The following is a 13,552-nucleotide window of genomic DNA, read 5'->3' on the forward strand; positions in this document are numbered from 1 at the left end:
TTATTCATGTTCCTGTAATTTGCTAACACCCCCACCAAAGAACATCAATCGATGTGCTAAGATCCTTCTTTTACTGCCATACTCACCCAAGATGTGAAACTGATAGATAGGCTACAGATGATCTTGTTGGACTGCACCACTTTGTAAGGGCAAAGTGTGTGAGGATCTCAAGGGGAGAGAGAGAGAGAGAAGATGCTTCTTTTTGCATAGTATGTGTCCGGTGTGCAAATGTCAAGATAATCCCAGTGGCAACAAGAGGAAGAACTTTTTACATTTAGTAACATTTATTTCTGCATTCGGTATCAAGTACATAAGTGCAAATATTCAGAGTCTATAATTAAGTCCATTAGGAACTACAGAGAATGTAATACAAATTGTAATAAATTTAACATGCTGGAACTTTCCAGTTACCATACATGTAAGTCAGCCTGTCAATCCTTTACGACAAAAGCACTGGGTTTTGTTTTCATTTTTTTGAGTTATACAAAACTGATTACCATAAGTACCGATTACTGTTCATTTTATTTGTGCTGGAAAACACTAAAACATCAGTCTACAATTCTATATAGTTAATAAAGATGAATCCAACCAGCAACCCAGTGACGTAGAAGCAATTTTAACTATTGCATCAGTGCGCTAAGCAGGAAAGCCCCTAGCCACATGTAACATTAAAAGTTATAGAAGCAATGCCAATAGAAGAAGGAAAAACACTAAAAAAATAAAATAAAAAGGTCAATATTATTTAGGCTCTCACCATCATGCACTTTATAAGCAACACAAAAAAACACATCTAGTACACTTTTCTCTTTACTATACTTTAGTGCTTGACACAAGTGATTGCAAATATTCTAAGTGCAGAAGCAGCAGGGGAAAAGCACTGCTTCCGAGTTTTATGTTTCTAAGATTATGGTGTCGCGAAAAAAAAGAACGATAAATTTGCAGTAAAGTGTAAGAACAGAGCTGTTTCACTCCAGATTCCCCCATTATTCACTACTGTAGTCGTTGAATTCTTGATGTCTGCTTTACTCTGCCTTTCTCTTAGCACCTGGGATTTTAGCTTGAATCCTAGAAATAAAGATGTGAAAAAATAAGAAAGAAGGATTACATGGTGAAGCAACTATTCCATTCCACTGGATCCCCACTTGAGTCTTACCCAGGGGTAATCTCTAGCTTGCATCCAGTGTGTTGTTGCAACAGATGGACTAAAGTCTAATAAGAAAAAGAGGTGATGCCCATCTATGTGTTCTTAGGGGCCCCCAGGTGTAAATGGCCCTGTTTTCAGTGGTTCATGTAACCGTGGGATACGCTCAGTGATAGTCTCCCCCGCTTCATTATTCCACCATGGTCTGCTGTCTACTGGAAGCCCAGAATGAGGTTTAAACAAAGAATTTTGAGTGTGAACTTTTAGTCCTGCCCAAGGCTAAGGGTTTTGAAGAATCACAGAAACATTGGCTGGAAAGGACCCCTGGAAGTCTTTGAATCAGCTTCCTACGTAAGGCAGGACTATCACCAATGCTAAATCAGGTTGGTCATGACTTTATCTTGCTGCATCTTGAAAACCTGCAAGGAAAAAGGTTCTGGTACCTCCCTGTGTAGCCTGCTCCAGTGCTGTTCTAATCTCCTAGTGAAAGTTTCTCCTCATGTCCAGCATCAGCCTCCTAAACTGGATTTATGTTGTGCTCCTTGTTATAACCCCCACTACTGAGAAGAGTTTGGATCTATCATCTTGTAACTTCCCATCAAGTACTTACAGGCTGCTATGAAATCGCTCCTTAGCTCCCTCCTTGCCAGGCTAAACAAGCCCGGTTTCCTCAGTATCTCTTCGTGGGTCACTTGCTCTCTGTACCTCACCGTTTTGTAACCTTCCATTGGACACCTGATATTCAGCCAACTTTAGCAAAGCCACAGATACAAACTGCTGAGATGTATGGATCTACCTTCCAGACCAGCCATCCTGCTTCAGTAATTCTCAAGTTTCAAGAACTATGCTTAGACCCTCACTGCGTCCTTAGGGATCCCACAGAAGCTTTTGATACAGGCAACACATTAGGAACTAGGGCAGACTGCACCAAAAATTTCATCCAGGTCTTCCGTCCATTTCATGGTGGTTTGAAATACTCAAGATCATGGTGCTTCCAGGTATTTTCTTTCTGTAACAGGGTGGTGTTCTAATTCCCACTTTGTTCATTAATGGTATTATTAACTCTAAAGGACAGAGTCCCTGAATGCAAAAACCCAGGCTTGGAGTGGTCGGTGGGGAAGGGATTTAACACATTCCTTCCTGTTTGTAAACAGATAAAAGTATGGGCATCAGTCCCTGCTCGGGCTGCTCCGTCCACAGCTTCCCCAAACAGCAGGAGAGAGGTGAGAAGGACACAGGGTCACAACTCTGCCTTAGCCTACACTCAGCTGAGAAGGCCTGTCTGTCTCCAGGGATCTGCCCCCTCCCGCAGCCTGTTGCATGCCAGGAGCTGGGAGGGACATCATTCACAGGGCACATTGTCCCCAGGACCATCCAGATCTTAGCCACCCCCAGTGCACCGCAACCTCACGGCAAGACTTCTGGTCAAGCCTGCTGCTGAACTCACTTTGCCACAACAGTGTTTATGTGGGTCCGCACAAGTCCCAAGTATTGATCAATCTGTGCCTGCAAAGAGCAAAAGGAGATCAAGTCAATCAGGCATCAACAAGGCAGAACCACCCAGGCACCTGAACTACACCGTGCAGACAGGCTTACCTGGTACTTGTCATATACAACGGGGAGAGTAAACATAGACACCACAGCTGAGGAGAAAAAGAGCACACTGTTAGATTCCTGCAGATCAGATTCCTCCAGAGAAGAGACCTACTTCAGCGACAAACACATATCATGCCACTTGGTCAGCTGATCCACCAGGGATCTTTGTATTAAAAATGAACTTTGCTCAGACTTCCCAAATATGGAATTTCCCATTGTTCTGGGACTAGTAGCTGCAAAACCAAAAAACAGAAATTAGCTCTAGCAGGAGGGACAACATAGTAAGAATAATGAATATTCACTGGAAAGGCAAATAAAAGTTGATGGTTTAACTGTGGGGAAGGCACACTAAGGATAGGCTGTTTTCTCCATGTAGAAATCATGAGAGAGTTAAAGTTAAAAGTAGATTTTAAAAGAAATGTTGATTTTTACCCATTATCAGAAGAGTCAGGCCATTGAAGAGGGCTCCCACATAAGTCAGCAGCCACATTAGTACTGCAAACTAAATTAAAGATGGATCGTTACATCACCCCCAGTGTCAGCATAAGAAATCAGTTCACTTAACTAGCTAACATAATAGCACATTAGCCTTTTGTAATGTGTAAGGGCAGTTGTTAAGTAAGGCATACCAAAAACTAGGTACTTTTTCTGGGTGTCTAAACCCCATTCTCCACTTCTGCTTCTCACCCTCTTAGCTAAGCTTTCACATATATTTAGGGCTTAATTGCATACATTTAGGATTCTGCATTGAGCATGGCATAGCAGATTTCTGCATCCAGTTTTGCTGATCGTAAGGGTCATCCCACAGTGATAATCCCTGCGACTGAAAACTCTTGAGGCTGGCAGATGGATACATTTTCCTAAATATCTTTAGTAATTTAGGAGCCTAACCCATGCCTGCTCTCTTAATGATCTTCCCTCTGCTCTGAAGAACACCTGCTTGGGTGTAAGGCTGAAAAAAAATAACTGTCTCAGCAGGGAGGGAAAGAAGACCTTCCTCCATAGCAATAAATGCCACCATTAGAGGAAATCCAGGTTAACAGAGGTATTAGAGGGGAGAGGAGAACAAACCATCTCGTGGCAAAGCAATAGCGTAGCACAGAGATGCTTCTAGAACTGCAGTGGAGCTAAACTGGTCCTGCAACTTTTATAACTGCTGTATTACGTGTCAATAAATTCAAATGCAGATTGCCAAATTTCTAAACTGCTAGAAGGAATTAAGTTTGGAAATCAAAAATGAGAGCAACTTTTGTATTTGGAGCTACGCAAAGCTAGGTTTTATGACAACAGTGTCAACATGGGAAACAGCACTTTGAAATGTAGATTGATCCTCTAGAGAGGGGTTAAAAATATTTAAAGGAATCCTACTTTTAAAGAATCCACAAGGTCCTGAACGAGAAAGAGTCTCCTCAGCTCTTTGACTGTGCTGTTGACGTATAGCTGGAGACAGTCTGTGTATTTCTGAATCTGGTCCTGTGAGAGATTCATTTCCATCTCCAAGTAGGCTCTGCCAGAAACACAGGTCCAGTTACAAACCCAGGCAGGTTCACCTGCTGTCCATACTCCTGCCTGTCTACCCCATCACTCCCTCCTCCCCACACCTCATCCCTTTGCACTGGAGCAAAGTGTCCCCCTTCCTGCAGGCACAGAGCCACCAGCACCAGCACACTGTCTTCATCTTTCATGACCAGTCCCCCTGGACAATTGTGAGCTGCACTGAGGCTGTTTGCCTCCAGCCTTGCTCCCTCCCCACGCAGAACCTGATCTTGATGGGATCTCTCTCTTTACTCCACCCAAGGGGGATGCAAATCCTAGCTGGGAGGGTTTCCTCACAAACTTCTGTGCAATGCTGCTGCCAGAGAAGAGGACATCTCTTCCAGCTGACAGCCTCTGGAGGAAAAAAAGCTGCTGTCTGGCCATGCGTCACCTTTGGCAGCAGTGCCCACTTCTCACTCCCCCATCCTTCTGCCTGTCCTGCACCTTCCTCTGAGCTACACCCACGGCATAAGTTGCATCTCAGAACTGACCCAAGTGAAACAGAAGCAGCACCCCAAAGAGACTTTTTTTCAGTGTGTGTGCTCTCCTGGAACAAACCACCCAGACCCTGCGGAGGGTGGGGGAGGGCACCGGCACTGGCACCATCACCTAATGGATTGACACACCACAGCCAAGCAGTGCTGGAGAAAAGATACAGTTTCCCTCTATGCCAAATAGAGTGTGTCCAGAAACAATATTCTTCCTGCTTGCAGAGTACGGTATTATCATTAGCTCTAATTAAACTCTTTTTCTCTGCTTAAATTTTTCTACATCTTTTGAATTTCAGGAAAAAAATTCCCGTGTCTCAGAGGATGATGCATTTTGTCCTGTTTTTTTTCCTACCAGGACCTGAGCCAATACAGCCTTGCAGCTCTTGAGAGACTGGACAACAGAAAAAATTATTTCCCCAGCTATGAGCAAGACAAGAATCTTATTCAGTATCAAGAGCGACAGCTAAAGAAACATCAATTGCCACTGGGATTGCATCCTTTGCAAGATAAGTAGCCCCTGGCCATGACTGCAAAGTACTCACTTGAAGGGGTGGCCCTCGTCCGTCTTCTGCACAGCCTGTAGGACTGATTTGTAGATTCTGAAGCTAATGGTGGCCGAGAGGCCGGCGAGGGCCAGATAGGCCACAACACTGACGACACTGAACTGGGTCAGGGAGAAGAGCAGCAAGAGGAGGCTGCCAAACACAATCCCTGTCTGCTTGATGTCACGCCAGTACAACAGGTCGATAGCTGGGGAGAGAAGACCAACATGTTAAGGGCAGGAGTTGGAAGGGCATTGAGGATGGCCACCATGGCCACTGTGATGCTCAAGAGTCCTTGCAGGAGGGTAAAAGGAGTGAGCTCACGTTAGCATCAACAGGATCAGTGAGGAGGCTGCAGCAATGCGCTGAGGAAGTTACAACTGATGACCTACTTGAAATCCTTGTATTTCAACGAGTCTGTGTCTGGCTTAGATGAGATGGACAAGTATCTCCGACCACAGCACAGTGGGTCTCTTGCAGCAGCAAGGCAAATGCAAGCTGGGGTTTGTGTTGTTGCTAGGGTCATATGGAAGGTTTCAACCTAGCTTGCATTTACTTACTCTGGAAACTGGATCTGTTTTTTGTCACATATCCAAATGCCAAATGCTTGATCAAAGCATTTTCGTTTTGGTTGTTGACAAATGAATGTGAAAGTTTGGAGTTAGCCACAATAAAACCACTTTCTCATTCAAACTTTTGACAATATGACTTTGTTATTTCCTAAGTTTTGAGAAGGGAAAAAACCTCCTGGTTTTATCACTGCTTAATAGTTACATGGGTAGGAAACCATTTTTCACATGGGGCCTTGAAATACAGAATAAATCCCTTCTGCTATTCAAATCCAACTGTCTCAGAAATACTAAAAAAACCAAAAAAACCTTTCTGCTTGTTAGATAACTCCTTGTCTAGATCCATGGGAGGTGTTAGTTAGAACAACACAAGTGCAGAAAACCATTTTCAACAAATATATTTTTACATTTGTAAAGCAGTTAATTTTGACAGTGTTTTTCATTCAGTTTGTATAGTTCGTTCCAACACCTCCACCAAACAATCTTACCATCAGGAACAGCCACCACAAAAGCAAAATCTTATGAAATATCACTGAATATCCAGTCCACAAAGGTGAATTTAATTCCTCTACACCAATAACCTGTTTCTGAGATGACTCTTCATCCACTCAAAGAACGTGCTCATGACAATCTAAACAAAACAGCTTTAATTTCATCCACTGCACAAGTCCACATGAACAGCTTGAACGCACCATCAGCCAAACAGATTTCATAGATGCCACTTGTCAAATCATTCTGAACAAAGAGTAAATTCAGGAAAAGTGCAATCTGTCAAAAAAAAAATTTCACAAATACTAAAAGGAACAAAATCAATCCAGCCTAGTAGTTCTTATCATCTAACCTCCAAAAATTGTTTGCCTTGAGTCTATGAGCTATATTACTCATTACTATTACACGTATTAGCATTGCTCCTCAAAGTGATGGGCTTGAACGCAAAAATTGCTATTGTATTACTGAGCTCTTTTCTCTTCATGGAACATTCACACCCTACTGTATTCTCCATCCTATATACAATATAATAACTCTCTCATACTTTTAAGTGCCAGCATTCAGCACTGGACCTGTGATCACGAGCACGCATTAACAGATCTACGGGCTGCACAGAAGCCAAAGGACAGGGGACCTTAGTGGCATGTGCTGGGGTCCTGGGTGCTGATTTTACAAACCAAGGACCAGGCCAGAGTCTTTCCAGATACATGCCCAAGTCTCTTCCTGCAGAAACCAGAGGCATGGACTAAGGAATGCTCCAAAATGCAGTTACAGCACAGTCACAGCATGCACCTATACTGGGGATTTTAGCAGCCGACGCAGTGGTATTGATGCAGGCAGCTGAAGCTCCACAAATTGCTTACAGTGTTAGGTGCTGGAGTATGTGACTTGCAAAACATCCTTACAAGATAGCATTTGGAACACAAGTGTGCAGTTTTTACCATTTTTCATACTCTTTTTCAGTCAAGGCACTGCAAAATTCTGCAGCACAGTACAGCAACTAGGGTCCTTTCAACAGTGAACATTTGGGCAGGAGGTATTCACAGCCCAATCATTTTTGTGCCTAAAAATTCCTCTCTTAGAGGACAGTGTTGGAAATGTATGCAAATCTCACTTTTGAGACACTCAAATTTTATATTGTACAATACCTTCACACTACATGAAATAAGCACAGGTGAGCTTGCTCGGGATGCTGTAAGTGGTACATCATCTGCTGATGAAAGAAAAAGGCCATGTACCAGGGGAAAACACTACTTGAGACACAGGCAGTAGACAGTCAAACAAATGAGATGTGAGCAAAAAAAAAATACAGAAGCTCACTTCAATAGAGTTTCCTGAGTCAATCCAAATTGATGATAAGACCCAAAATGAGCAATTAAGTCCCCTCTCTTTCGACGATCTGCCACACCTCATATTCCTGCAGACTGGAAGTGGGCTGTATTCTCATGCAGAGAGATGCCAATCTGCATTTTCTCATTCCCCTCAACAAGGAAGATGTTGAATGAATCAAGACAGGCTTGACCAGGTCTGCATATATCCTGAAACTTGCCCCTTTCTGCCATGAAATGACTGGGATATTTACTAAGCTCTATCAAGTAAGGAAAGGCTTGCTACAACTCAAAGCAAGATGGACAGAGGCCAAATGACACAGTTTGGGGGATATGTGCATGCATGAGAGAGGAGATGAAAAGGCATCTGGCCTCTTTCGCCAGCCAAATGAGACCTGGGAGAGAGGGATCCTGTGTCTTTTAGACCTGAAGCAAATATTCCCGTGTGCATGGAAAAAAATATGTGCCAACTGCTCGATGGAAAATCTCAGCACAGAGGCAGGAGATATCAGTTGAATGATTTTTACATGGCTGTCCCGGTGCCCAGGTCCAGCCTAGGAACACAAGCCCCAGCCCACAGCCTGCACTAGGTCAGTTTGGATTTTCAAGGGCAGAAACCAAACCTGTCTTCTCCTCATTTCCCCCACAGGGACAGGGAGCTGCAGCACTGCTGCCATGTCCAGCCGTTCAGGTGGGATTTGGGGCTCCCCTGCCATTCCTACTCCTCTCCCTGCAAAAGGCCGTGCAGGAGGGAGGTGAACCTCACGGCTCCTTGGGCAGGGAAGGGGGAGAATGAGAGTTCAGAGCCAGAAATCAGTGGAGACTTGTGGGGTCCAGCCATGGTCCATGCGCTTCCCTGGAGAAAGCACTGTTTTTGCTGACAGGCCTCAGGGATTTGAGCTGTATCAGTTCTCCTGAAATTTAGAAGCTGCTGAAAACACCTGAGCTACATGTCAGAGCCTTGTTTGCTTCTTCAGTCACTTCAAAGGTTTTTTACGTTATCAGAATAGAATAGAATAGGAATAGACTATTTCAGTTGGAAGGGACCTACAACGATCCCCTAGTCCAGCTCCCTGACCAACTCAGGGCTGACCATAAGTTAAAACACATTATTAAAGACGTTATCCAAATGCCTCTTAAACACCGACAGGCTTGCGGCATCAACCACATCTCTAGGAAGCCTGTTCCAGTGTTTGACCACCCTCTTGGTAAAGAAATGCTTCCTTAGAGAGACAGTGGTCAAACATATTTCTGTCAAACATTTCCCTACCTAAACAAATCTCCCTTAAAAGCAGGCAAAGGTGTGCTGGGTGCAGAATCCCCTAGCTGGGATCCTTTGCCTGGCTTCCTCAGGGCGCCATTTTCTCCTGTAACCATTTAACCAGAGCAAAAATACCTGTTACATCAGTGTCTGGTGGTGTTAATAGATACCAAGGGGCAAAGAAATGAGAAATGTGCTCCTTCACCATCAGGTGAACCCAGAACTGGGTGTATCAACCCCCTCCACGCCCTTTTTAAAATTCTTACCAGGAATGAAAGATGAGGTTGTCCACCACATTTATATGTCTGCTTTGAGTTTCATCTCATCCTATATTCATATAAAACCGATTAAGGTAGCAAACACCTCAAACACTTCTGACCCCACGGGTTTACTGCCCTTCAACAGCTCGCAGAAGGTAAGAGGTGGCCCGAGTCTCAGATGAAGGGTAGCTGCCTGCCCCCGCCTGTGCCCCTTCCTTTGCACACTGAAGCGGCAATCATCCAGGCTTAGACCAGCCTCCCCAGCACATGGGGATGCAGTATGAGGATGGTGGGACCAGGAGCTGAGCTGGAGCTGCGCACCTTCACACACACGCTTCCCTGCAGGGCCACTGCCAGCAGGCGCTGGCCCCATGCTGGGCTGGGCTGAGACAGGCGCTGAGTCTGGCTGTTACCTGGGTACTGCGCTACCCAGAGAAACTAACAGAGAGGGGATCCCCCACACCGGGAGTTAACGACATAACAATTAAGTGCTTTGGTCAATCCCTAGGGTAAGAATAAAAGGTCCTAGTATGGTGAAGGGTCCTGCAAGTGCTGGGTGTGTTGTAGACAGTGTGTGTGTGTGTGTGCATGCATGCACAGCACTGCCCAGACCCAACCACAATGGCACGATTCTGAGCAATGCACGCTGAATATGCATGAAGCCGGAGCCTGGTGCCAATTGAGCCGGTTGATATGTGATGTGCATGCAATTGGACAGTGGGTCAATCTGCCTGGCTAAGCAAGACACGTTTCTGAGAGCCAAAATGCCAACTTCAAACCACCTAAAGTCTGCAGCTAGGATTTGCAAACAGGGTTTGGAAAACAGGCACTGAAACCAGCCTCACCTTCAATGAAGTTTGGGTTCCTTCCGTTTTGAAAATCCCAACTGTAAAATCCTGACCATGCCCATTAACATGCAGAAGCTGTTCAGCTGTAGCTTTCCATGATCTCCCTTTTAGCCTTCTGGATGGAGGAAAGCAGCGTCGGTCACTTTGCACTCTTTCCAGTACAACACACCGGAGCTCTGGCTCATTTGTGGAGATATAAAAGGACTCTGGGGTTTGCCAGAACTGCCTCAGACTCAAAAGTATTTGTATTATTAAGTAGCACTTGCCAGCCATCTCTAAGACAGCAGTGCTGCAGGTCCCTGTGACTGCCTTTGAAGAATTTTCTGGAGAAGCATGTCTGATGAGCTATTTACCTGAAAGTATCGCCTGCCCATGTTTTTTAATTGACAGCATTACTCAAGTAGGCTTTTATTTGAAAGAAAAAGTTTTCAAGGGTGTCAAATCAGTGTATCAGCTATACTTTATGGTATAACTTCATCTCGTAAAACTAATGTGTGGCCCATTTGGGGCCAGTCCCCAGACAAACTATACACAAAGGTAAACTCTATGATACAAGCAACAACTTGTTAATATTAGTAGTTGTTAAGCACCCATGTTTGCAAGGCAAGCTAGAAGTAACCTCACAAGTGTAACAGCAGCAAGCATGCGATGCTTGCGCCACAAGGAACTGCTCCCAAGTACAGTGCCTGAATAGCTCTCCCAGCTCTCATCATGGCTTTCAGCAGAAAATGTTTCTGCTCCTCAATATTTGCATCAGAAAAGCCAGAAAACAGGCCTGGGGGCTGGAAAGGGCAGTGCAGGAGGCAAAAGGTGAAAGACTTGAGATGGCCAAGACGGACTACATAGTGATGCTCCTGAATCCATTCTCTTTGGGACGTGGTGGAAACATGAAGACTGGGTTCAGGTGGTTTATATGGTCTCCAGAAGCACCATGGTGTGGGGCAGCTGCAGCCCAAGGCTCCTGAGCAGGGACACCAAAGGGAGAATAGAGGAATCAAACCAACTTGTAGCTAAAATGTCCTCACTCCTTCAGACTCCTGCGTGGTTATGATTTTGAAAAATACTTTTGTAAGAGAAACAGGGATCTCTGCACTCCATGTCACAAAACAAGTATTTTAAGATGAAAATTAATGACGATCAACTGAGCACAGACTGGAACTTCACATCTTCCACAGCTTCTCCCTCCCTTCCTCTGAAAACCTCTGCTCTCTCCTGACTTTGCAAGTTTTTCCTCTACTGCAACAACTGTATGAAAAATGAACATGCATCAAGCAGCATTTACATGGAAGTTAGCGTAAGAAGTGTGTGCAGACCCCTCGTACCCAGCCTTCAAATGAGGCCCATGGGCCTTGATGATTGAATACAAGGTTTTATGCTCTTCAGCATATTAATAACACCACTGGATGTGATCAAGCTGCCCTCCCCACAATGGAGGTCCTATTGGGCCTCCTTAGAAGGTAAAATCAGTGGGGTTTACAGCTTCATTCCCCATGTAATATTAGTATTAATAAGAAGAGAGAAAAGCCTGTCTACACACAGCCTTTAATTCCGTATACAGTGTAATATCATGATTCGTGAATATAAATTATTTCATAAGGCATTTCTCAGACCTACTGAAAGTGAAATGATCAGGAAATGTAATTTAAGAAGAGCAATCCTGTTTATAGCATTGTTGCAACAATACTTTACAACAAATGCACAAAGTTTTTGAATAGAAGTAAATATTGCTCACACTCAAAGAAATTCCAGTTTGCAGCTTTAACCACAGGCTGTAGGACCAGGCTTTCCCTCTTCTCTCCAGTGAAGAATCCAATGTGGTCATTGCTCCCCTCCTCACAACACAGCTGATTCAAATGTAATACAGGTGGTTACACCATTTAATGAGCAGTCTGGTGCTTTCAGGTGACAGCTGTGATTAACAGCAGAGTCAAGACAGAATCTCTGTGCTTTTTTCATGAGGCACCTCTCCTTATTCTTTATCTCCAACCTTGAGGGATCTGCTCCATACTTCTACCTCTTGTAAACTCTTTGCCTATTAACTTCCTGTCCTTAGTTCAGCTTTGTATCTTTATCATCCACCTGCCCCAAGACCCAACTTGAAAGTTCGGATCTTCTTTGTCCCCGAACTCTGATGAGAGGAGACCTGGAGCAGGAACAGGACCAGGGAGAAGGGAAGTCTTGACAGAGGATGCCCTCCATGTTATATCCTGCTCTATCCACGAGATCAAGACTTGAGCAAAAAAAGTATTGACTGACTGCCTTCTGTGAGGCACCAGAGTGGGTCTGGGTAGACTCAGAAGGACTGGCAATAAAAAATCAGACCTGCAGCTGTGCCACACACAAGTCTATTGTAGTATTATTTCACATTATTATCATCATCACCATCATTCATGATGTTTTTGCTGTTATTGTTAACACCGTTTTCACATGAAAGATGCTTTAAGACCAGGATTTAACACAGCAGCAGGAGAAAGCCTCTTCCACACACCTCCTGCTCTTCAAACCATATCACTACCTGCCTTGGCCAGTTTCTGCAGAGGGTGTTATTGCACTCACCTCCAGTGAGCAGAAATCAGGGAGACCAAGCAGAGTCCCTGAAAGCACTTAATGCTATGGAAATGTTAAGATTTTCCCAAGATGCTCCTGCACCTAAATAACAGAAGTGGCCCCTTCCTAACTCTACCCAAACATTTGAAAAGCTGTAGATTTTCAAAATTAATGGGTCAGACCTACGTTATTTGTGAGAATTAAATATGATGTGGAAAGAGTATCCCTTCTGATATCAAAAAAGCCTCATCAAAACTCACTTCCCAGAGACCTCATGAAAGCAAAAGCAGGCCTCCAATGCTGCCTTCAGCTATTGCCCATCATTGCCTACTTGCTAGAGTTTAAATTACTCCTCAGGTAGTATCTTAAAATAACCTTACTTTTGGGGAATTTTCTCCTTGTGCTGGCAATACAAGCATATTGTCCGTTTGTTCTCAAAAAAGGGGGAAAAAACCCCATATAGACACGGCACAGCTGGTGTGCAGAGCACATTTTGGCAGAGCTATTGAAATCTCACTGATTTTTTGATATAACCTAGATCAAGGTGTGTGTTGGGATGGCTGGCAGTTGAACAGTGTGAAGCTCATCTAAATGAGTTTGTCCTCTGACTTTAAGCTCTTGAACTTGTGGTCGTATTGCCATCAACAGGAAGGTGCTTGAAGAAGGACTGATAAGATTTCTGCAGCACTGACAAAAAAATGAAAGTAAATACGAAAGTAGAAAAAAATCTTGACAAATTTCATTCCAATTTCACAGGAATTCAACTGTAAAATTAGGAAATCAATTCCTCATAAGTTAGTGTAGTTTTGTGAAACTATTAGCTAAATTGTTAGATCAGACGATGACTTGGTTCCAAGATTTTAGCTCTACCAAGGCTCAACGTAAGAACCAACTACTAGGACAGATTTTTAGGTGCTGCAAAGAGGGAGAGCTCATTTAAGAAA

The 13,552-nt window shown here is 44.0% G+C and overlaps 1 protein-coding gene across 2 annotated transcripts in view; it reads right to left on the reverse strand.

Moving 5' to 3' along the window:
* Positions 1-265: 265 nt before the first annotated feature.
* RTN1 (reticulon 1) overlaps positions 266-13,552 on the reverse strand; it is a 120,517-nt gene continuing 107,230 nt past the window's right edge. For both annotated transcript variants that reach the window (XM_056347403.1, XM_056347404.1), the window contains 6 exons: positions 5,307-5,514; positions 4,106-4,244; positions 3,170-3,239; positions 2,738-2,784; positions 2,589-2,647; positions 266-1,065 (listed from right to left, as the gene is read on the reverse strand). In XM_056347403.1, coding sequence (XP_056203378.1) covers positions 1,023-1,065; positions 2,589-2,647; positions 2,738-2,784; positions 3,170-3,239; positions 4,106-4,244; positions 5,307-5,514 — 566 coding nt within the window. In that variant the 3' untranslated portion in view covers positions 266-1,022. The remainder of the gene's footprint in view (positions 1,066-2,588; positions 2,648-2,737; positions 2,785-3,169; positions 3,240-4,105; positions 4,245-5,306; positions 5,515-13,552) is intronic.

This window comes from Falco biarmicus, chromosome 7 (assembly GCF_023638135.1).
Source record: "Falco biarmicus isolate bFalBia1 chromosome 7, bFalBia1.pri, whole genome shotgun sequence".
NCBI classification, from domain to species: domain Eukaryota; kingdom Metazoa; phylum Chordata; class Aves; order Falconiformes; family Falconidae; genus Falco; species Falco biarmicus.